The sequence below is a fragment of the Micropterus salmoides genome, unplaced genomic scaffold (assembly GCF_014851395.1).
Source record: "Micropterus salmoides isolate LMB-PRFRI ecotype aquatic unplaced genomic scaffold, ASM1485139v1 Ms_hic_scaffold_16, whole genome shotgun sequence".
NCBI lineage: Eukaryota > Metazoa > Chordata > Actinopteri > Centrarchiformes > Centrarchidae > Micropterus > Micropterus salmoides.
This window is the reverse complement of record NW_024040707.1, coordinates 26,776,650-26,801,538: the sequence shown is the minus strand read 5'-3', so window position 1 is coordinate 26,801,538 and position 24,889 is coordinate 26,776,650. Positions and strand designations below refer to the sequence as shown.

The 24,889-nt window shown below is 40.9% G+C and overlaps 1 protein-coding gene across 1 annotated transcript in view; it reads right to left on the bottom strand.

The window, feature by feature from the left end:
• The window catches only part of lamb2 (laminin, beta 2 (laminin S)), a 46,521-nt gene extending 24,399 nt beyond the window's left edge, over positions 1 to 22,122 (bottom strand). Inside the window, exons 1-4 of the mRNA XM_038723162.1 lie at positions 21,974 to 22,122; positions 21,566 to 21,633; positions 3,031 to 3,200; positions 2,768 to 2,903 (exon numbers count right to left, since the gene is read on the bottom strand). Of these exons, the coding sequence (XP_038579090.1) occupies positions 2,768 to 2,903; positions 3,031 to 3,200; positions 21,566 to 21,596 (337 nt within the window). The 5' untranslated portion in view covers positions 21,597 to 21,633; positions 21,974 to 22,122. The remainder of the gene's footprint in view (positions 1 to 2,767; positions 2,904 to 3,030; positions 3,201 to 21,565; positions 21,634 to 21,973) is intronic.
• Between the last annotated feature and the right edge of the window lie 2,767 nt (positions 22,123 to 24,889).

The window sequence follows — 24,889 nt, the reverse complement described above, 5'->3', positions numbered from 1 at the left end:
GATAGATGGTATTCTATGCTATCTATATGGTTAACCTACCTATTAAAGCTGCACTAATCAATATTTTTATACAAACGATAGCTCAAGTAACTATGTGCAGTGGGAATGTGTTGCTCATAGTAATGAACCCACAGAGAATTATCACCCGACTGCTGCTCCCCCTTCAGCTCTCCAGAGTCTTTTCGTATCTTTCAGCTCATTGTTGGGGTTATGTGGCTAAAATATGCTAATGGTGAGGTAAGTGGTTAAGCTTGCCTTTTGTAGTCAAGAACTTGCAGCAGCCCACAACTAAGAAATAGTGCCTTTTAATGAGAATTATTGGGAAGCGCCGAGGCCAGATGCCAAGGTAAATAGGTCATTAAATTGTAATTGCCAAGTCACTGGAAAGAAAAATATGGAAAACAAAGAGGAGGAAGGGTGTGCAGAGCTAGGGGGAAGAAAAGAAGGGAAAAGAGTAGAGAGTGAAAGAACCATTCAAAGCATAAATTTTGAGTCATATGTTGCTGATGGAGAACTTTGTTGGGCAAGTCATACATATAAAATGGTAATGGAAAACATGCAACACCAACACACGCAGATTGTGCGTATTAGCCAGCACTCACTTATAAGGCCAGCATGCATGCATGCAATCCCAGGAAATTGCAATTCCAATTAATAAGCGCACACAATCAAACCACTGTAATCCATACAAAGTAGGCACACTGTGCCACAAAGATGCCATGGAAAGCAGTAGCAACCAAGAGTAAAAATAGTCACTGTACTTCCTGTCCCCCTTCTTCTTCTGTTTCTCTCTGTTCTATTCTGGGTCTGTTACTGCTGCACAGTGCTGTCATCAGCATCACTCCATTACAGTAACATGGCAGACAAGCAGCTGAAATGAGCCTTGTGTCTAACTGGCTGCTCTGCACAGAGTTTTAAATGTTAAAGTGTACTACTAAAGCTCCTTTCTAGTCTTCCAACCACTCAAAGCGGTTTACACTAAATGTCACGTTCACCCCATTCATACAGCAGTGGCCGTCATGCATGGTGCCAACTTCACATCAGAAAGGAACTAATCATTCACACATATTCACACACTGACAGCCTTCAGGAGAAATGTGGGCTTCAGTATCTTGCCCAAAGACACTTCAGACATGCAGAATGGAGGAGCCAGGGATAGAACCTCAGGGCTTTATCTCCTGAGCCACAGCCACCCCTTTATAGTCACTTATTGTCAATGTGAGTGAAAATGCAAGTGTTCAAGTGTGTCTCTCTCCCTGTCCTTACTACTGTTTCTCACTCTTAAACACTCAGCTTTCACTTTTATCTTTTTCTTTTCTCCATTCCCCGTCATCCCCCCTCTCTCTCTCTGTTGATATGCCAGAGCAGGGCCTACTCTGTTATTAAGCCCATCTGTAGCTGGTCGTTGGCAACAGTGTGTGTGTGTGTGTGTGTGCATGCTAACTTAATACTGCTTTTAAAGTTCTCTATAGTTGCTTACTAATTGTGGTTTCAATAAATATTTAGGATCTTGTTCTTTTTCCATTTTTGCCTTCCTTCCAAATTTATCATTTCTCCCCCCTATCCCGCCATCCCACCATTCATCTCTAAAAACCAAATAACTTTAATGACAAACAGTATGAACAGCATCTCATTCGTTCCTGGTTTTGGGAGCAATTCTAATAAATTATTTCAGCTTTACTTAGGCTCAGTGCAAATGTATAACCATGAAAATGAAAGCTGAAATCACACTATATTACTAACACATTTAGCTTGCCGAGAAAACCAGGTTATATAGAAAGATTTCCTATTGCAAATACTGAGATGAAAGTATTTAGGTTTATATACCTATCCGATGTTAATGTTAATACTGTACAAACCATAATCATCACATATACATACTATTTATTAGGTTCTGTTCAAATCGTATATATCATAGTACATAATACACTCTAAGCACTGGATTTTGCTGTATTAGCACTTAGTGTGTGTAATGAGTTGAATCTAATCCAATGCCTGTGTGGTTGGTGCATAGCAGACCTGCCGAGCATCTATGACTCTGAGTCAAGTTTCACAGAAACATTAAACATTAAAAAGTAAATTAATGCAAATCAGATGTAAATTAAGAACTGGTACTGTTTTTGAGAGTGTGAGTAAGATATAGATTTCAAAGCATTCTCTTTTTTAACAAATATGTAATGGAGAATTATATTAAAAAAGGGTAAGTCGTTTAATTCAGACAGCAAGTCCTAGATAAACAAAGTTAAGTGACATGCTCCATCTGTACCATAGCAATGCAGCAAATCAGATTCTGTAATATGAAAGGAATGCCTTTCATTTAACAGTGATGCTTGCTGCTTAGTTTGCATAAATTCAAACATGACTGGATAGTGTACAGTGTTTTTAGTTTTTTAAAGATCAGTTCTGAACCATTCATTTAAAATTATGGCTTGCCTTTTCTTATTTGCTTTTTACTTATATAAATTATTTTTATTTAGGCTTATCGCTAATCTATAAAGTATTAGTAAATGGTTTACAAACCATTCATAAAGCTTTTATTTACAAAACAGTTTTATAAAAGGCTGCCATATAAGAAAGTGTCTTCAGTAGTACACCTGAGTGTGAGACAAGTAACCTATTTGGCTGATTAGTAGGTACAAAGTACAAGTTATAAGTCAATAACTATTATTTTAATAGTGTTCATTGTAATTATTTTAATTATTTTAATAAACTCTGCACTGAGATTGCATGTCAGTGCAGAACACAAGTGATCACAAAGTCTCCTCACCGTTTTCGGACTGCCACCAGGACTTCTTGCGGTGAGGTTTGAAGGCGGTGATAACGTTCTCTATCCGGTGATTAATGGTGTTGTACACTGGGTCATATGGCCGTCTAGAGTCACAGTCGAAACACTTCTTCTCATCCTGCAGCAGGTCAAGATAAGGTCAGGGTTCCATGGTCAAAGGTGAAAGATTTCAGGGGTCAATGAATTTACCAAATATCACAGATGTGTTCAAACACACACACACACACACATACACACGCACTGACCTGCAGATGACTGACAATGCAGTAGGGCTCTTTCTTCCTCATCCCACATGTGGAAGAGGCTTTCAGGTTCTTCTCTCGTCCAACCAGCAAGTCCCCCGTTGCTGGGTAACAGCTGCCATGGGCACAGCCGTGGCTGTGGTCAGGCTCCTGGCCAACGGCAGCAGCCAGGACTGTGGGTCGGGGGAGGGGGTCAACAGGAAATTAATTACAATGAAAAGGAAACAGCAGTTCAGAGTGGCATGGTTCCCTAGAGCACCCATTCACAAATCAGTACCCTTCTCTAACATCAAAAGCTCTTATCGCTTCCTGAAAAAGAAAGACAGGAAATTCAATAGCTAAATTTGTGGATTTGTCTTACTGTACGTCTGAGTCAACTTAATTATGTTACAGTAACCTGACCAGTGAGTCGGAATCATTTCAATCATTTCATTTGCCCCACAAAGTAGGTGGGTATTAAGAAGTGAATAAATAGACAAATTCAGATATTCTCGGGGAACTTTATCACAGCAACATTTTATATTTTATGCTTTTCACTCTACAGGAGTGTACATCTGTTCTGGAAATTATTTTGTTAATAGAAATTAGTTTAATGGTCTTTAATCACTTTTTATAGGATGTGTGGAATGGAAAACGCCGATTTCTTTGAAAGTTTTGGTTTCTTGGACAAATAGCAAATTGGAGGTTACCACCAGAGAGAGCTCCTCCCTGGTATGTATGAGAAAGGAGCATCTGGAAAAAAAGTTTTGCAGATGTTCATAATCCAGGATTTAGAAACCTCAAATTAAACCCCATTTCTGTGGAAAAGATTGGTTAGGAGATCACTTCAGAGAAGACTGAGTGGGTGAAAACAAAGAAGAAGATTGTTATCTCACTAGAACTATCAATAATATATATATAATCAAGTCCTTTTAAACAGTTTTATAGATGGACTGAATCTAGAGTGCAATAAGACCTGCGCTCTAGATTCACAAGTGTATTTGGTGAAGGGCATGAGGTTTCATGAGGCTGATTCATTGATATACCCTTGTTTTCATGTAAAATCTGATGGTCTCAGGCTTACTTGGGAGAGTAATTTAGGTCACTCATTTGCAGACAGAGACTGGGATTGTGTATGTAAGAATATCATGCGCAGGTCTATATATTTTTACTTTTTACTAAGTTGAGTGACTGTATGTACAACCCTAATTCCCTAAGTTGGGATGTTGTGTAAAACATAAATACAAACAGAATACAATGATTTGCAAATCCTTTTCAACCTATGTTCAATTGAATACGCCACAAAGATATTTAATGTCCAGCTGATAAACTTGATTTTTTTTTGCAAATACTCACTCACTCTGAATGTATTGCCTGCAACACGTTCCAAAACAGCTGGGACAGGGGCATGTTTACCGCTGTGTTACATCACCTTTCTTTCATCACACTCAATAAGCGTTTGGGAACTGAGGACACTAATTGTTGAAGCTTTGTAAGTGGAATTCTTTCCCAGTCTTGCTTGATGTACAACTTCAGTTGCTCAACAGTCCGGGGTCTCCGTTGTCGTATTTAGTGTTTCATAATGCGCCACACGTTATCAGTGGGAGACAGGTGTGGACTGCAGGCAGGCCAGTCTAGTACCCGCACTCTTTTACTACGAAGCCACGCTGTTGTAACACGTGCAGGATGTGGCTTGGCATTGTCTTGCTGAAATGAACAGGGACGTCCCTGAAAAAGACGTTGCTTGGATGCCAACATATGTTGCTCCAAAACCTGTATGTACCTTTCAGCATTAATGTGCCTTCACAGATGTGCAAGTTACCCATGCCATGGGCACTAACACCCCTCACCCCATCCTTGAGCCTTTCAGGGATGCTCCTTTTATGCCCAATCATGACACTCACCTGTTTCCAGTTAACCTGTTCACCTGTGGAATGTTCCACTGTTGTTTTTTGAGCATTCCTCAACTCTCCCAGTCTTTTGTTGCCCCTGTCCCAGCTATTTTGGAACATGTTGCAGGCATCAGATTCAAAGTGAGTGAATATTTGAAAAAAACAACAAAGTTTATCAGTCTGAACGTTAAATATCTTGTCTTTGTAGTGTATTAAATTGAATATAGGTTGAAAAGGATTTGCAAATGAATGCATTCTGCGTTTATTTACGTTTTACACAACGTCCCAACTTCATAGGAATTGGGGTTGTTTGTGGCCCCATAAAGGTTATGGACCACAGGTTATGGGCTTATTGAGCTGGACATTGACTCCCCGTAACTAGACAGCTACTGCTTAATCAAGAGCTGATTCAATGTTTAGACAACATCCAGTAGGAGGAGGATTATCTCAAGGCAAGAGCCTCTGCTATGTGCAGGGGTCTCAAGGAAGTGACCTGACAAGAGGCCCCAAACACAGGCTAAAACTGGAAACTAACCAATGCAGGTCATACAACTATCAACTAAGACCAGCAAATGTTAGAAATATAATGTCTTGAAAATGAATTCGTATTTACTCATAGCTTAATCTTCCAGATGTAGATGTGACATGAAAATATCTGACAGAAAAGCTTGTTTTTATAGACCTGGTAAGAATGTTGAACCATGAAGTGAACAGATGATGTGTCAACAGCACTGGAGCCTTGGCGTGACTTAATAGCTGTGCTATGTGTGGGAGTTAAAATAAACCTTATACACTTTCATGACAACCAGCAGCAGCCGTCACACATTCCACTGGACATCTTGACGTTAATTTCTCCTGTATGGCTCAGGGACCTGTGGTCTGTGTGTTTTGCTATGAGGAAATTGGTATGAGAAGAGTGAGACCCAGGGGTCTTGCTGTCAATCTATGGTCTGTCCACAACAGGTGTTTCCAATCCTCCCCCCATACAGTCTACATGGCAGCATGTAAGAGTAACAGCTCTACAAAACACTCCTACACTGTGGATCAAATTTAAAATGCTTTGAAAAAACAGGGCATGTAGCCTATTTACAATCCCCAAAAGATAAAAAGATGAATGCTATACAGCACAAAAGACACAGCTTTACTTGAGGATCTGGAGGCTTAATGGCTTAAGGCTGCAGTAACTAGTGCTACTCGTACACTTTTTGGCATTATATTTTTGTCTCAATCCTGAGCGGTTTAAGAAACTGCTTGGAAAAAAACTTTTTCTGTCTTGAAAATGTCCCAATTATATAGAATGATTAAATTTGAGGAAACAAAAATCAGTTCTGTGCTTGGTAGCCTAATTGTATTTGCAATAAGGCAGTTTCTCACTTAGCTATAGGCCTAACCTGCTCCTTTTCTCCCTCTTAAAACCCCTGCTCTGCATGGTAATAATTTAGCCTGTACTTTATTAGCTTGTACCCAAGCTATCTTGGTAGCTAGCTAACTGCTGCCAAATAAGCAGTTGCTAATCATGCTAGTTGCCATAGTTCCCTTGATAATTGCTTCTAAGTTAAGTAAATGCAAGAGCACAGTTAAAGGTCAGTGTTTTTTACTGAAATGTATTACCTTACAATACCTTGGCTGTGTAGCTGGCAAGTATTAGCCAACTAGCTTAGTTAGTTAGTGCTTTTCTGGCAGAAGTTTAGTTGCTAACACATACTCAGACTACAGCCACAACAACTTTTTTGTCATAAGACAGTTTTAAAGAGTTTTAAAGTGAAAACTATCTCCATCCACACCAGCGTTTTAGCTGCGTATCAGTTACAGTATGTTAAAATGACTGAAAAGTGCCCATCATTCACGTACACTGGGCATGCATGTGTCTGTGTAAACAGGAAGCAGATTGTCTACACCGCAGTTGTAGAAGATTAGAATCAAAATGAGAATCAGCTTTATTTGCCAAGCACACGACATAGCATACGAGGAGTTTGAATCCAGGTTGTACATTGCTCAGAGTCCTCCGTTTTCACCTGTCTGCACTAATACGCTATACCTGGAATTTTAAAACAAAAACGGGGTGTTCCAAATTTCTCCATTGGGTGTTTGGATTCACCGTTTAAATCTGCACAGCAAGTGTAAATGTAGCAGTAGTGCTGCGTTTTAAAACAAAAATGTAGTGTGGATGTAGCCTGAGTAATCTTTAACATCTGAAAGGATCTTTATGACAGACTGCAACTTGAGAGTTCAAACCCTTGAATAAATCAGGCTAAGCCACATTTTCTGTGAAGTCATTTTCTTTTTGAAGTCAGCACAATATACGCAATAGGAGCAACATGGCACATGTAATCATTTATAGCACTGCTGTGGTGCTATCCCTTCAAAAAGAGACACACACAGTGCGTAATGAATGACCAAAGGCACTTGTCCTTCGGTTGTTAACTTCAATAATATTAACAAACTGTAACTGAACAAACCTTAACAATGTATGCCTGCCTTATGTCAGCCAGGGGGGCCTCTGCTGCCTTCACACTGTACAATATTGACATCTCAAAACATTTTTAATGCTGCTGAGACAGACATAAAGGGAGACTGGCTGCTCTGCCTGGATGCTCTCTGCAGGTCTACACTCACTGATTAAGGTAGAGAGATGGTGTATTACACCATGTAGCCATGTATTTATACATGTATTTACACACTGGCTTTGATCTTCGCCACAGACAGCTTAAGGAAGAAGTCTGGGAGGTACTTGAAGGCTGCCGACTCCTTACTTAGAGCTCTGACAAATTGTTTCATAAGGCCCAATTTGATGTGCAGTGGTGGCATCAGCACCTTCCAGGGGTCCACAACTGGCTCCCACTTGACTTTGTTCCTCCCCACAGAGAACTTGGTCCGCTGTGACCAGTCTCGCCTGTGGAAGTGTGCCCTGGTGTCCCTGCTGTCTCAAAAGCAAAGATAGCAGGGAATTTTCTTAACATATGTTAGACATCAAGTCTCCCTCATACTTCATACAGGAAAATTAATGTTGAAATGTCTCAGTTTTAAATGGCTGTTGACGGCTGCTGCACATCAAACTGGGCCTTTTAAAACAATTTGTCAGAGCTCTAAGCAAGGAGTTGGCAGTCTTGTAGTACCTTCAAGACTTCTTCCCTAAGCTTTCTGAGGCACCGATCAAAGCGGTTGTATAAATACATGTTAATTTTTTTTTTTAATTCATGTGTTGTTTTTTTCTGACTTTATGTGAATGGAAAGGTTTTCAACATTTCAAAATCCTGGTCACAAAAGCAAACTTTGTGGGGAATAATGGCCATTTTAGGTAATAACATGTACTACCCAGGAACGGGAATTGTGTTACATAGTGTTATCACAGCCTGACACTGCTATGGGGCCTGCTGTAGATAGGTAGCCTGCTGGGAACAGTGCAGAGGAGGATTTCACATGGACACACATACACAATCTTAACACTCATTCTAGAGGAAACTTGTGTTTGTCTGGTCACAGGTTCTCAGGTTGATGCCAGCCAAGTGAGCAACAAGTAGATATATGCCTACAGAATGGAGGCCCTCACATACACCTGTGCATGTATACAGAGACACATATGCACATCTACACATCATTGATAGTTAAACTATTATAATTATGATTTGGCACTTAACTGACACTCAAACACAACACATAACCTTGTACACATGGTCCAATTTTCAAGTGAATGTAAGCTTCAAGTATGTGCTTGTTGACTGCACAAAAGACACCTATTAGAGGATTTGTGCAGCATCTGAGCTGCTTCATTATCAACGAGGACAAGGACTGACATAATGGCCTGTGATAAAATAGGACTGAGGTCGTTCCCTTATCATTTATCTGACTCTGAGCAAGGAAGAAAGTATGAAAAAACACTAACAGGTGGATGATTTGATGGGTGAGAGAAAAAGAATGTGTGCAAATGAGTGTGAAAGAGAGACACTGTACAGAGCCTCTGTACAGACAGTGGGAACACAGACACAACTTGATATCTATTCTGAAAACTATTGGCTCAAAGGCCTGTGTGTGTGTGTGTGTGTGTGTGTGTGTGTGTGTGTGTGTGTGTGTGTGTGTGTGTGTGTGTGTGTGTGTGTGAGAGAGAGAAAGACCAGAGAGGGTGGAGGAGCGAAGCAGACGTCTGATGTGTCATGTAATCACTAGGTTTCTTGTCGTCTTTTATCTCTGCGTGTTTCTGTCTGTGTTTGTTTGTCTGTGATACACTACACAGGCTTCACACCTCTACACATAACACGAGCGAAGCTGACATCACAGGAAAACAGTGTACTGAATGATGAAGTGCATATTACACACTTTATTACACACTGGATGGTGTTAAATGAAAAGGTGGACATTTTAAACCACTTCACTTTAGTTTTCACAAATTTATGATGCATGAATTTATTAATTTCCACCTTTAAAACATGCTTCTTTCACATTTTCACACAGATTTTTACTTAGTATGATGTGTATAATAATCCAGGACAACTTCATTAGTCCAAACATCAATCATGATAAAAACATGTAAACTATGTTACCGATGATGCATTTCTTGTTATTATCACACTGAAGCAGTAACAAATATGCCTGGCCGGGTGACGTCAAAGCCTTCATGGGTCGTATAGCTGACAGTGATCAGACCGCAGCTGCCTTGATGTAAACCAGGTAGGAGGCAGAGCACAGTGGAGGAAGGGAGGTGTGAATGATTTTTGAAAGATACTTTATTCAAAGCACTTTACAGTGCCGTGAAGGAATATATATTTTTAGTGTAAATGTTCTAGCTGTGCAAGTGCAACACTTACAGTGTATGAGCTGTAGACACAGCAAGTGAAGAATACAAAGGTGGAAAGAAGAGATGTGAGCGTGAACGGAATGAGCCAGCAGGTACCTTGACTGCTACAAAGTGCATTAAAATGCGCACAATGGATAAGACACATGCCTTTGGTGTGAGAGACCTGGGTTCGATCCCCCTCTGTGACCCATCTGCCATTGTGTCTCCAAGAAGTCAATGGACCACCAAGAGCAGCTCCAGACTGTGCAGACCTGGGGGTGGAGATAGGGTCTCCATTTGATGTGACCATTTAATGGCGAAGGTGCTCTGAGAATTGTTGATTGCATTTTCAAATATTCTGACTGCGGATCGAGAGTGTACACAGTCTTTAATAACTCAAAAAAAATTTTCATGTGAGTCACATTTGCTGGTTCCAGCTTTTAAGATGTGAGGATTTGCTGTTCTTTAAACATCCGTTGGTAGGACAAAACAAGGAATTAGAAGACATCACATAGTGCTTCAGGAAATTGTATTTTCTAACATTTTATAGATTGATATTAACTAATGTATGTTGTTACATTGTGTTAGTTGCAGCCCTACACTTCAAATACCCAATTGCACCAGCATTTATATTTTTTGTGTGCTTTCATCACGCCTGTGGTGGCTTTCCAGATACCCTTGATTCAGTATGAGTGAAAAGTGGGCGGGCAGTGGGGCAGCTGAGGGGAAATTTTAGGCAAGGTTTATGCTACTCTCCCTCCCTCTAAGTGAAAAGTTAATATTGTAGCTTTAAGGACGGAGTTAACAGAGTGGTTGATTAGACATCAGAGTGAATTTTCTTTTTCTTCTTCTTTCCTCTGCAGCCATAAATGGAGAGGCAGGGAGGAATGCAGGCTGACAGCTGAGAGAAGAGAAGGGGCTGTGGAGTGTGTGTGTGTGTGGGGTGGGGTGTGGGGGTGCTCACAAAGCATTGCTGTTCAACCAGCCATTAGCCTGTAACAGCAGGCTATGCACTGTAGCCTTGCACGGCATTGTGCACCATTCAGCTTGTGTAGCCTCTTGCAGCCACACGCAACATAAGGGGTTATTATTGATCCGATTTTAGCGTCACATATGTGACAATGTTTATATTACACCACGAGGACTGGTTTCCTTTAGATGTCATATGTGACAGTGGCAGCATGCTGTTTAGGACATCAAGCTGGTGACAACTGTTGTTAACCTATTCTAGGCTAACAGTTAAAAACGGCATGATACCATTACGTTTATGCCAAATGACAGTGAAATCTGACTCTGAGCCAACAGGTCTTCCACATGAGACAATGCTTTAACTGTCACAGGCAGCGATACCGAATGCACAGTGCAGTATGCAAGGTATCCATGTTTTATTCCCCGCCAGGTGAGCTTTACTTTTATTCCTGGCTTTCATCCCTGCCTTTGATGTCCTCTCTGCTTTCAAGCAGTTAGCGAACAGAAAGCACCGTACGCAAGTGTGGCCTACATCAAAAAAGAGCCTCAGTTGCCAGCATGTAATAACATTCACTTGTCATTTGTTGCCTGGTCTTTCCAAAAAAAAAGAACTGCTCACTGTTATTTAAGGGACATTTTGGATAAATTATAGGAGAAGCACAGTGATAATGATTTACTGAGTATTAAAATCTTTCATGTGTCTCAGTCTAATTGAATTGTTAAGCCACCTTCAAACAGTAATTGTCCATTCATAGCTTAGCAATTGTGACTAGGATCAACACGTCTGTCAAGCTTTGGATTTCTCCACATGCTGAGGCGGTGCGGATGGGGCTGTAGTAAGAGGGACGCTCCAAGGCCCAAGAGTTATCTATGTTTTGGTGGGGTTCAACTTAAATAGGACCAGAACATGCACTCTGTGGGAGCATTTCCCAAGAGTGAGAAAGAAAACATTAAAAAGCAGGGAGGAGGAGACTAGCTGCAGCTGAAAAAAATAACATAAAAATAAAAATATATAAATAAAAAAATTTCTGTGGTCTATCTGCCACTGTAGTAATTGTAAATGTAATGTGCGGCTCTGGCTCAGGAGCTATAGCGGGTTGGTGTCCTTGGGCAAGATCCTGAACCCTGAATTGGGTATGAATGTGTGTGAATGCTAGTTTCTGTTTGAGCACTTAGGCTCAGTGAGTAAATGGTGAATGCAGAAGTATTGTAAAAGCGCTTTGAGTGGTCGAAAAGACTAGAATGGCGCTATACAAATATGGAGCATTTAATGTGCAGCACGCTATAATGGAAGGCTTCACAGGTGTAGTAACAGTAATTAAAAGAAAACATTTTTGGAAATATGCTTAACTATGGGAGATTTTGGACAATATGTTAGACAGCACTGCTGGAAGAATGGTGTTCATCCTCGCAGCAGGGTTCAAGGACTTATGGTATCTATGACAAGGAGAATTATAGCTGTTCTGGAGGCCCATAGTGGGCCAATATCTTCCCTCATGAACGCTTTTCCTTTAATTTGTCATCCATCGAATCCCACAGAGGGACTAACTCCTCCAGCTCTATGTGTTTGGTGGGGGTTTTGGGTGGTGGGTGGGATGTGACATCAATATGACACATTCCACTGGGACTGGCTGGCGAGACACAGTTTGCTGTCACATCTACCAGCGTAAACAACGCAAGAAACCAAGACAAACAAACAGATGGCCAAGAAGGCAAACACACATGCATTTGCTCAGACAGGACGGGAGTCAAACAAAACACATTGCCAATAATATTAAAATGACAGCATGGTCAGGTCCAATATCAGCTTGCCTATGACAGTGAGCGGACAAGAATAGCATCATTTTAAGACAGGCAATGAGCTGCATACCTGACCTGAGTGAGTGTGGGACTAGAAAGCGACACAGATATGTTTAGCACTCACCATCAGACAGAGAAAGGTCAACAGCCTTTTATTTTTAACCCCTCCGAGCTAATTAGTTTACATTCGCCCTCTCTGCGTCTCCGTCTTCTCTTTGCTCTGCACTTAGCTGATGGACGGTCAACTCCCACAGCCAAACATCCAGCTGTTCTCCTCCCTCCTTGCCTCTTTATTATTCTTTAGCTCTCACCTCCCATCTCTCCTCTCTTCTAATGTCCGCTGTGCCTCGGCAGCTCTGACTCCACTCTCTGCCCCGCCGTTCACCTCCTTCACTTCTTTCATCCTCCCTTCCTTAATCAGCGCCTTAGGCCTTGCTTATCAAAATGACATCTTAGCACCATGTATTATTTAAAAGTGCCCAGGACTGGTCCACATACTTTGGGAGACAAGTAATGTCATTAATTTGACAAAGTAATTTTTTGTATTTTAAATCTCAAAGAAGGTTATTAGCAGAGTCTGCAGAAATATCTGTTTTTAATGCCCCACCGTTCAGTCCTGGGCCCCACTGATATAAACCACAAACCAGGCGTCTGTCACAGTCGCCACACAGATCACACACAGCTCTATATCTCTGCTTCACCTGATCATCTGAACCACGTTGACATTCTTGTAAATTACATTAATAAGGACAAAACAAATATTTTGCTATAAGAAAATGATGCTGCATTTAGTTTTGACACAGCATCTCTTAAATAGAAACATAAAAAAATCATTCTTTCACTTTGTTTTACCTCATCACTTATTAATTAATTAATTTGTTTTTAGGTATCTTGTTTGCTTATCTCTCTCTCTCTTTAATATTCCCTTTTCCCTTTTCATCTTTTTTGAAGTATACTGCATTGGATCTTTTTTAATGATATGTGCAATCTAAATTGCGTTTTATCCTAGAAATCTACCCAGGAAATAATTATCTGGCTTCAGAGGATTTGTTTTAAATATTAAAATTCAAAGAACATGATGGCTCAGACCTGTTTAAATCATTTATAAACTGAAAAACCCAGGAAGCAGATATGTGCGCCTATTTGTAGCTACTTGTCATTTTCCCTGCATTATGCTGTATATTTTGTCTTCTTCAGCTGTTTCTTAATTTGCCACTGACCACCTGCCAGGCAGACAGACGCTGGCCATTACACAGGCTGCTAGATTAACAAGTCATGCACTGGGCGGCAGCTGGTCCCACTGGAAAAGACATCACGTTCTACATTCTTGTCCCATCCCAGAGACGTCTGAATCACTCCATGTTGGAGAGGAAACATGGAATATCACCAGCAACAGGTGGAGAGTGGAGTTGGATAGAAACTTACAGAACAATATTTGTTCTTACAGCAGACATGTGAAGTATGTCTGTCCATCCTGCCTTCATTCTCACATGTCTGCAGTTACTGATGATTTACTGACATTCTACAGTAATAGAGCTCAATATGAAACAGCACTTTAAATTATATGTCTGACCTTTATGTTCACCCTGGGAAAATGCAGGCTTATGATAAGATGGTTGCAAGTTTGAAATCACGAAAAACTCATTTCTCAGTCTCTAGCTCTGCTCACAGAACTATTTTTATACTACAGAAAATGGCACAATTGTGCAGCCACAGCACATAAAATTAGTCAAGTGGCACTTAGATGATTACAATGATGTTATCTGTAAAATTCTCCTCTGAAGCCAGCTACCGGCCACACAGTGCCTGCCATGCTGCCTGAAGCTCAGTATATCCACCGGATGAGAGGCACACATGGCCTGCAGATGCTGGGTGCAGCCTGTCGGTCAACTAGCTTGTCCATCGGTTCTTCAACCGAAGAGAGTGAGTTTCTGCAAGTTTGATTAGTGATTACTGTGTGGTGTGCTGCTAAGCAGCTGCTCAGTGAGACATGGCGTTCTGAGCAGAGTGCAGATTCGTTCACTGTAGGCGCTAATCAGGCTCTGATAAAGAAAATCTGGCTCCACTTAGAGGGAACGCTCAGAGAAAACTACAGCTCATGCGGGACTTGTCATTAGTTGAGGCACGCTGTTGGTGTGTTAGCATGTGTGTGTTTATGACCTGTACGCCTCCTGCCACCTATTGAGCCTTATGATAATCCGGTGTGTGCATGTGCACAAATACCTTTCCGTCAAATGACCGTGTGCCTGTGTTATCTCTACCAGTATGTGCATCTGAGTGCATTTGTGTTCTTTAGTATGCATGCTTGTATGCCTACAATGACCTTAATAACGGAATTACAACGTGAACAAGAGGGTAAGCTCTGTGTGGTCATAGGCAAAGGTCAGATACCCAGAGTATAATTTAAAATACACAGGGGAGTACTGCGTGTGTTTGTGCGAAGTCATTTTGAACCTTAGATTTGAACTGATGATGAACTTATGTTTCCCCTGAGAGAGGAGCCAGAGGAAAGAGAGCAGGAGAAAACAAATCTGCCAAACTGATTAAAAATGTCTCATTTAGAGAGAGGCTTGAATGAGATAACAGTTTCAAGGACCATACCAGTATGCTTTCAAGTTTAGGCTCCTACACTTTAAATCATGTCTGCACTTTTATTATTATACTTGTAAGCAGATTCTTGAAACTTGCAAATGCCACATACTTCTAGTCCATAGTACCTAATAGTGCAGTTTTGTGATGTCTTCCGTTGCTCTGGAGGAGCGTTGTCAAGACGGAGGAAAGCATATAGGTGACATCTGAGTGATTTTGGTTTGGTTACAAAGTTTTAATTAGAAAGCACGTGGTGTACAAACAGAAACACAAACGTTACATAATGGGAAATGTAGGTCTTGATATTTCTCGAGCCTGATGTTTCTCCATCTGTGCTGCTTCAATTGTGACCATTTTTTTTTATAAATCTATCTCTCCAAACCCCCCCCCCCCCCCTCCCCACCCAACTTCCTGGCAGTATAACACTAATCTAATATTGCATACCCCTTTAATGCTGATGTCTTCGCTCTAATGGATTACATAGTAAACTCTGGATTGTGCTCGTTCCTGTCATATGGAAATACACGGAAACTATGGCTGCCTAGAATGGTACAAAGTGACTCTAAATTAACAGTAGTAAAAGACAGTACTGTGTGCAAAATGGTTGATCATAATATTAAGTGTAAGAGATTTGTAATAAAACATGAAAAAAAACGCTTTGTCTTTTAACATAGTAATGACTTCCAGTAATAATTTTCTTGTCATATTATTCAACCAGGAGCTTATTCTATGCACTCTCCACCCCCATTGTAGAGTACATGGGACACGTGACTCAAACAATGCATATCTGGAAACCTTCTAAAGCTTTCCAAATAAACTGCTCAGGTTCAAATGCTTGTCTCTGAGTCAGTCCAACACAGGAATTAGCCCCCTGGATCAGCTAATTTAGCTAATAGGGGGTTAGCCAGAAAGTTGCCCCTATTAGCTAAGTTAGCTGACAACTAGCAAAATTTCCCAAATCTCTGCTACAGGTGGCGAGAGCAGAGTTATCATGACCCATTAGTCAAAAGGACCATGTGCAGCTATAAAATCTACAGTTCATGTGTATTATCAAGCTACCAAAACAGTGATCGTAGTGTTACCCTAAAAGCCAGGCGTATTGAAAAGACACTGACCCATCACACACATCACCAATACAAAACCTGCTGCTGTTTTACACCACATTAAAAAGCATCACACATCTCATGTCAACATTATACAGGTGACCTGGAACATGAGACGTTTACAAGCCAAGAGGTTTTATTAGACCTTTGTGTGTATATGTGTGCACCTGTGTGTGTGTGTAATTACAGGGCTACGAGACTGTGGCACATCAGGTCAGGCAATCATCCATGAAAGCAAAATCTGACTCAGAAATATCTCAAGATATTGAGATGACTACTTAATTAATGAATTATCACAGTAATTGCATCCTTCCCTACATTCTTCCTTCCTTTCTTTGTCTCTGTCCTCCTTCCTTTCTCTCTTCCTGCCTTCCATCCTTCCTTCCTTATTCTTTCATTCTTCCTGCAGTGTCGCACTGTAATTGCTGCTTGTCTGCCATTAGATAATTACAGGTGTCTGAGAGTGCTTTTTAACAAGCTGCAAAACAAAACCTGTTATTAGATGTGGCCTGTGGCCTGTGGCAATAACACATCAGAGGTAAGAAGCCATGGACGTGACATAGAGACATTTCTCTCTGTATTTTAATTTTGTTCAACAAGGTACCACGGTTTTTGTAACTGGAAGAAACTGTTGCTCCTCCTGACAGTTTAGACTGTGTGAATGATAAATGATTCTCTGCCCTCCCCTCTCTAAACGTGGGTTTACATTCTCTGGAAGCGTATTACACCGTCTAACCCCGCCCACAGCCTCAGCTCGACCTTCAAAATGTTTCTAAGTCAAAATGAACCTTCCAAAACTACTGTGTTGTGGTGCACAGGTGCTACTAATAACATTAATGATGCCTCTGTCCCATAAGCCGTGACAGTAGTCAAATTTCCATCTAAATGTAAAGAAATGTTTCTGAAAATCTGCAGCAGAACATGCAAACTAAAGTGCATTTTCATCCACTACTGTGAAATATTAGATAAATTTACCATTCGGATCCAGTTTGTGTCATGTATCAAGTTGACTTACAGTCTTCCCGTTGACCCATTTATCTATGTTTCCATTGCACTTTGTTGTCGCATTTTGTTTTTATTGATTTACCAAGTTTTCAAACTCACCCAAGAGTAATTTCCACCAAGGAAACACACTTAGTGTGACAGTGAGCCAGCACACACAGTACCAGGACCCTGAAACTGAAGCAGCTAAATGGAATTCAGCCCTGACTGTTTTTAATATTTACACCAGTGCTGTGAAAAAAAGTCTAGAGCTGTGATTGTTTGAGGGTGTTTTTCATCAGTGGGGGTCTGTAATGTTAGCGCATTAAAGCTGGACGTTAACTGTACGTAATATTTACAGCCGCTTCACTAGTAACTGATACAGATGAGGGCGAGTCACTAACCATGATGGGCCAATATACAGTATCACAAATAACATTGTAAGCACATGGCAGCTCACTCTACCAGCCCTCCTATGGTTTTTAATGAGACCATCTCCATTTCCTATTCCTCCTCTCTGCCCCTTCATCCTCCCCTTCAAGTCCTCCTCCTCCTCCTCTATCTCCACCTCCTCTTTTCATCCAGAGAAGCCGCTGCCAACTCGCGAAACCTAACTCACCGTCCTTTCATAACAACAAACCTGTTCCCTCTCTCTCTCCCTGCCCCTTCCCCCTGAGCCTAAAGTCTTTCTCTCCCTCTTTTCTCTTTGTCCAGATTCTTTCAACCCCCCCCCACCCCTCTCTCATTTTTCTGCCTCTCTGTCTCTAGTGCTGGTGGTTGGTAGGCTTTACAGCACCATTGTTCTGGTATCCGCACATTTCCGGAGACTGTCGCTTACAAAGGCTTCGGGAACACACTCTCGCACTCCCACTGCCTGATGCCAGCCCTCACCTGCCCACACACACACAGAGACACACACACATCTGAGGAGAACGTCAGTTGTTCGCCAAAAAAAAACACATTCCTACACACACACACACACACACACAAACCTCTAAGAAAGGTGAATTACAGAGGATTTACCCTGATCCTCTTTCATGTGTAGTTCTGTTCATTCCCAATCCTTTGCTTCCGCCCTGCCTTCCCTCCTTTTGCAGAAATGATGATGAGTCGCTCCCTCCCCCGGTTGAACTTAATCACATCACTTAATGAAAAGTAATTTGCTAAATGACACTCAAAAGCAATTACTGAGGGCGGGAAAAAAACCTATATTATCGTGGTAGTGTTGTAAAAAGCTAAAAAAAAAAAAAAGATTTGTTGCTAAAAATTAAATTTGCTTAACAATATCTCTGCAGGTGCACTTGTGCGCGCGCACACACCAGCTTCCTACAGGTCCTCCTTCCACCCCCACCCCCAGAGGAGAATAGAAATCGAAAGTGAAAAGAAGAGAGGAGGCACTGCTGCTTCTTTTGTCCCTGTGATCAGCCTCAGAGAGCTTTCACTCCCTCTTTCTCTCAAACACACACACATACATACATTCACACACGCACCAATTAACCTCGTCTCTGACCTGGGGGTTTAGGCACAACCTTTAACCTTGGAGCTCGTCCTCAGAGGCGTCAGGAGTCTGAACGGACAGCTCCCTGTCTCTATAATGACACACACTTCATGTCAGACAGCCTTGTTCTCCTTTCCGCTCTGAAAAAACATCCTTGTCCTTATCATTTCCTCTCCTGATTTTCCTCTAATGCCCTCTTAGCTGGTCCTATCTTACTTTCTCCCCAGACACTTGAGTCTCTCCACAACTCTCAGAGGTTGCAAAGATGTTCTCTTACAACTCTGACACTGTTCCTTTTACTGAGTCTCTATACTTCTATTATATTCTATAAATACTTTCTTAAAGATGAATGGGCTTCTGAGATGAATGCTGAGGCACAAGATGAGTTTTGGAATGACCCGATACTATGATACAGATTTTTTATGTTGGGGCATGATTTAAATAATGGCTGAGCAAGATGCGTTCTTCTGAACTTATTTTAAGATATTTGAGATCTATTTAGATCTTTAGATCTAAAGGGGTCAGCCCGTCTTTATCTTTAGATGGATAGGTTCACAAGTGTTCTAGTCTGTCTTATTCAATTCAATTCACTCGTTTTTATAGCGAATATAATTCATAACAGACTTTACCTCATTGTACTTTTCATAGAGAAGATTTAGACCGGGCTCTTTGTAATAGTATTACCAGAGAGCCAACAGTTCCCACCATGATCAAGCAGTATTGTAATAATAATATAGGCTATCATGTATTAGCAAAAAATAATGTAATTTCTGTGTAGATTCCATAGTGCTTGTTCATTCTAAAGCACAGATGATGCTCATATAAGCCCCTGAAAAGTTTAAATCACATGTCTCTATAACATATAAATATGTAACTACGACAGTTATAAAACATCTTCAGCTCATAAAAAGTTTAACAGTCAAACACTCTGCTTTATCAGGACTGTATGGTGGTGTTTTAATCAGTTTTAAATCAAACAACCCTCCAACTATCATCAGACTGAGATTCAGCAGTTGCTAAATCCTGATTGGACATGACAGCGCAGCCCTGTTGGCCAAGGGGTTAAGGGACTGACCATGAACTGCAGTGTCCCCTGTTCACGTCCGGCTGGAGGCCGGAGACTATGGTCGTTGCCACTTCTCTCTACTCTCATTCCCTTTCATGTACCCGCTTTTCACTGTCAAATAAAGGTTTAAAATGCTCCCCCAAAAAGCATGACATCATCGTTTTCCAACTCCGCCCCTCCCACTTGTAACCAGTGATAAGACCACAGAGAAAAACACAAATATCCAGAAACAGTTCTAATTTTTTTTTTTCATGCAGGATGCCATCACTCGTCATCTTTGCTTTAATGCCTTACGTCTTGATTTTTGAAATGGGGAAACTGAAAAATAACTCTGACCCTGCCACTCCTTACCACTGCGTTCTCTGGATGTAGGCTATCCATGCATTGAAGCGCGATCTGATGTTTTGGGGGTTTTAAGCTACCTGACAACAACAACATCAACAACAACAACAACAACAACAGTGCTGAAAATGAACTACAAATGAAAAGGAGACAAAAACTGGGGAAAACCTGCCATTGCTGCTGCGTGTCCTGAAAACTACCTCAGAGCTTTGTCAGCCGTCATAAAGGGTTGAGACACCCTGGTTGCTAACAGCAGGCACTAATAGACTTTAATAGGAGGAATGAGCCCATTGTCTTCAGCTCCAGGGAACAACGCTTTAGGAAGCATTTTATTGACGGCCATTACTCAGATACATCTTTAGCTCACTTGTAGTAGTGCAGGTGTCAGACAGCAATACTGATGACTTTTCAGTGTCATTTACTGAATTAAAATGAGTTAATAAGAACAGATGTATCTTTCACAGCGTGGTATGTGTTATACTTTTTAACTTTGTTCAGTTCCCACGTACATGCAAATGCAGGACTGGACACACAAATACATCCAGAGGGGTCATGAGCAGCGCTGGAGGTGTGGAGTGGGTGTCTCTATTTGCGGATTCAGCTGGGCTGTTTTAGGAGGACCATAAACAGAGCAACACCACCCACAGAGAGAGCGAGGGGCGACCCCAGAGACCGGGAGAGCACCAGGGGCCCTAAAAAAGACACATCAGCTATCTTATCTCTGTGCGGGGAGACGCAGGGGCCAACACTCCCATCAGCCTTGCATCTGACGTGTTTAGGCTACTGTTTCTACCAGAGCTTTTTCTGCACTGTGTTAAACTGCTGTGTTAAACACGGAATAAAAGAATCAGAGATGTTACTATAAAGTCTGCTCTGGAAGGTAATGAGACTGACAAGGAGACAGATTTAAGGAGCGCAATCGCATAAATATATTTTATAAAGTTTCTTTTAGCCTTTAATGGGACTCTCAAATTTGCTTGTTTCTTCATCACTGGAGAGTTAAATACATGAAACTGTAAAATGGGCACAAACAAAGCGGTTTTGTATAAGAAAACAAATGCATTTTCAATTAAGATGCACTAAGGTAAAAGAAGTGAATAGATGTTTCTTTTTCCCGCCAATGTCACTGCAAAAATATTAATCCTACAGGACAAAGTTGCCTCTTTTCCTATTTTAAAATCCATTTTAAGTTGTAAGCAAGTGAACATTTCTGCCAGTGGGTTGAGACAATACCTCTTTTCAAATCTTTCTCACTTGCAGACACCATCAGGAACAAGTGGCAGGACCTTGAAACCATTTCCAATAAAATATCTCTGCTACAGATTCACATTTTTTTAAACGTGTCTCAAGTAAAACACTTCTTCAATGTAGCACTCACAGGCTTAACATGAATATATAGCCTAAGCTCCACATTTTCCAGAGACTAATCAAAGTAAGCCCAGTGACCTGGAGACAGTCCTTAGCCTTCATACCCCTTCACTGAATCACTTCTGAGGATTCGTTATGGAGTAGAAAATATGGATTGACTAGAACAGTCAGTCTACTTACCGCAAATGAGCATTAGGAGTGACGCTTGCATCTCCGAGCGCGCATCTACCCGCGGGGCTGCAGGCAACCTGCGGGACGCAACAGTCAGTGTTGAAGCGAACAGCGATTACAGTTTATTTATCAATGAGATTTTTTTTTTAAACACGTAAAAGTTGTAGACCATGCAGACGAGTGCATCCTGAAGGTTGGTTAATTTTTTCCCACTGGAGGTCCCCAACGCATGGTTCTGGGGCACCCAGGGGACCTTGCGTGTTTTCCGTCTGCTTTTCAAATTCACTATCTCTTTCCACTGGTGTGCTCCTCTGTGCTGGTCAAATCTGCCCAACATCTGCTCAAGGTGTTAATCTATCTGGTCGTCTTTTCCCTCAAAAAGTTAGTCATCTAATCACAAAGCGAGCCCACACTCACCGTGTCAGATGTTCGCTTCTGTGTCGTGTAATTCAGTCTCCCTCCTGGTCCACTTGGATGGTGGGCCAAACACTACCACACACTTGCTGCGGAGTTGCAGGACAGATGCGGGGCTGAGCAGCGTGAATGCGACGAGGAGCCCTCAACTCCTGTGTCTCTGAGCTGGAAACCCCGAGCTGGAGTCCCGGAGCGGAGCGGGGCAGGCAGGCGGTCCCGCCGACCGTGTGGTCGCTGGTTCGAATCCCCGGGTGGGCGGATACAGGAACCCTTTTTTTTTTTATGGAGTTTCTTTTTTAGCATGCTTTAGTTCCATGTGGCACACCAACATTTTTAACCTGACCACATTTTTTTTGTTTTAACAATAAGCATCTTGCAAATGGTTGAGGGGTCCATTTAAACAGCAAGGTCCAGATTTGTCTCCATTAAAGTGAAATATTACACGTCATTTTAATGGGCATGAGCGATGTGTAAACGAAAATAAATAAAACATAGGCCTATAAAATAAGCATGCAACATTGTTTAAAATATAATTAATATTCCCATGTGAAACACTGAATATGTTTATGTGATGCCCTTGAAATGTCTCTCTAAACACATACTAAGGTAACAGATGCTGCCTGGTTACTCAGATAGTGTGTTATGCAGATGCAGGTGCTTATTGGATGTGTGTACAGATGTTAGCCCCCCTTTTCGCTTGAAATAAAGTTCTTAAAATGTAAAAAAAAAAATAGCCTATCAAAATGTATATTTGTAGGCCCAGTACAAAAACAAAACAGATTAATAAATAAAATAAAACAACTAAAGGTCAGCCCCAGTCAGTGATGGTCAAATTCATAGCTGTTATGAGCTTTGTTGAATTATTGACACTGTAAATTTACCACTGAAAATAACTAAAAATGGCCAAAGAAAATCAACTGAGTGGCTTTTCAGGTTGAGTTTATAACTGTTATTTCAAAAATATCATGACTTTGCTCTAAGTTGAGAAGACCATCAAGGAGTTAAAAGTAATATTTTAAACCACAGAGGATACAAGCGTTTCCAAAGCCTGTAAAAAAGGGGGAACCACTGTCACAATTAAGGGCCACCACCATGGCCTAATCTAGAAGCACTGCTGTAGGAATATTTCAACATTAATTAACATCAGTGTTTCAATTTTTTTAAAGGACAGGTGGCTCTCATATCCATGCTGCAGACAAGATGGTTGATTTCAGCAATATTATCATACATCATATTTCCTAAACATGTAAAACTGCTGCAATATAAAGCAGCTCACAGGCATAAAAATATTAGTTTAAAGACTAACAAAACAATATTGCATGACAGTGATGACATGTTAATAGATGTGTTTGATATTATTGGACACAAATTTAGCGGGCTCATTACAGTTTTGCTTTGAAAAGTTTTCCTCTCTAAACCCACCGCATGTTTTCCAACGAGCCCGTCCGTGTCTGGGAGCAGGAATGCGCGCTCCCTGCTGGACGGATTAGATTCCCTTTCATTGCACCCAATGTGCAGCCCGTGGCCGCGCACAGATCTCAGATCCCCTGCACGGTCTCAAAACATCAGCCTTATCCAGCAGGTGGTTGGGACGATTTCCATTATAATTTACAGTCATGCAGTGGGAAACAAAGGACAATTACTTTTCAGGGGAAAAAACCTTCATGTAGCTTCAACTTGACCCAATTAATTAATTAATCTTCTATAGCATTACGTTTTTGTAACTAAATATATGAAACGCAATCTATCATATTTTACATGTTACAGTACATTTGATCATATCTGTCTTTCTGTCTATCTGATGTGTACAGGTGTTCAACAGAACAAAGCCTGGTAAACCTCTGTCAAATTGCACATTCCCTGTGCAGGCTAAAGGACAGTCTCTCTTTGTTAGAGCTCAGGATCCAGTGCCAGAACCCAAACAGAGAATAGCAGAGCTCCTTCATACTGAGAACAACAGGGTAATGAACGGAAGCAGACATAGAGTGAATGAAACACTGGTACTATATGCTAAGGAACCTGTGACCTCCACTGGTTTAAGTGTGCTGGGACTCATGTGAGTCCACCAACCTAGAGAAGAGTGATAAATAGTGATGAAAAGCAACATAACGTACTTACTTATAGGCCTTCAATTTTGAGGTACTTGTACTTTGCTTGAGTATTTCCATTTCATGTTACTGTACACTTCTACTCAACTAGATTTCAGACAGAAAAATTCCTATACATTCATTTGACAGCCATATATATATATATATATATATATATATATATTATTATTATTATTATTATTATTATAAACTACAGGGCATTGTTAATGATGAAACCAGTTTTTGGCTTGTAATCCTCTCACATAAAAGCTGTGTCCAATATCACATTTCAGTTGTTACCACCAAAGACTTATTTACCTTCTCAACTTCTTAAATGGTTTCATTTAATAATTTGAGGCCCAAAGAGGTACAATTATTCAATATTTCACAAAAAAAGTCCAAAAGAATGAATACAAATTTTCAACAGAACTTTTGTTTTCTCTTCTTTCCTACCCAATTAGTCATCACAAGACCCCTCAGATTTATCGTGTGGCCTTTTGGAGAGGGGCTGACCCCAAGATTGGGAACCACTGAACTGGCTACTTAAGTTGTTAGACGTGAAATAACTCAATTTCACTGAAAACAAAACTGAAAAATACTTCAAAACTCTATAAAGCTGGGGGGGAACTGCAGATTCAGGTGGGGTCTATGGGGTCATCACTAAGTGACCCTTTTCACATACAACACAGCATTGCTTATTAGCGATGGATTCATCACTAATAAGCATATATGTACTGCAAATTTGCAATACATTACAATACAATTGCAATTGCATATACAATGATATTGCAAATATTATGCACACATGATCAGACAAACAAAACTCATAATG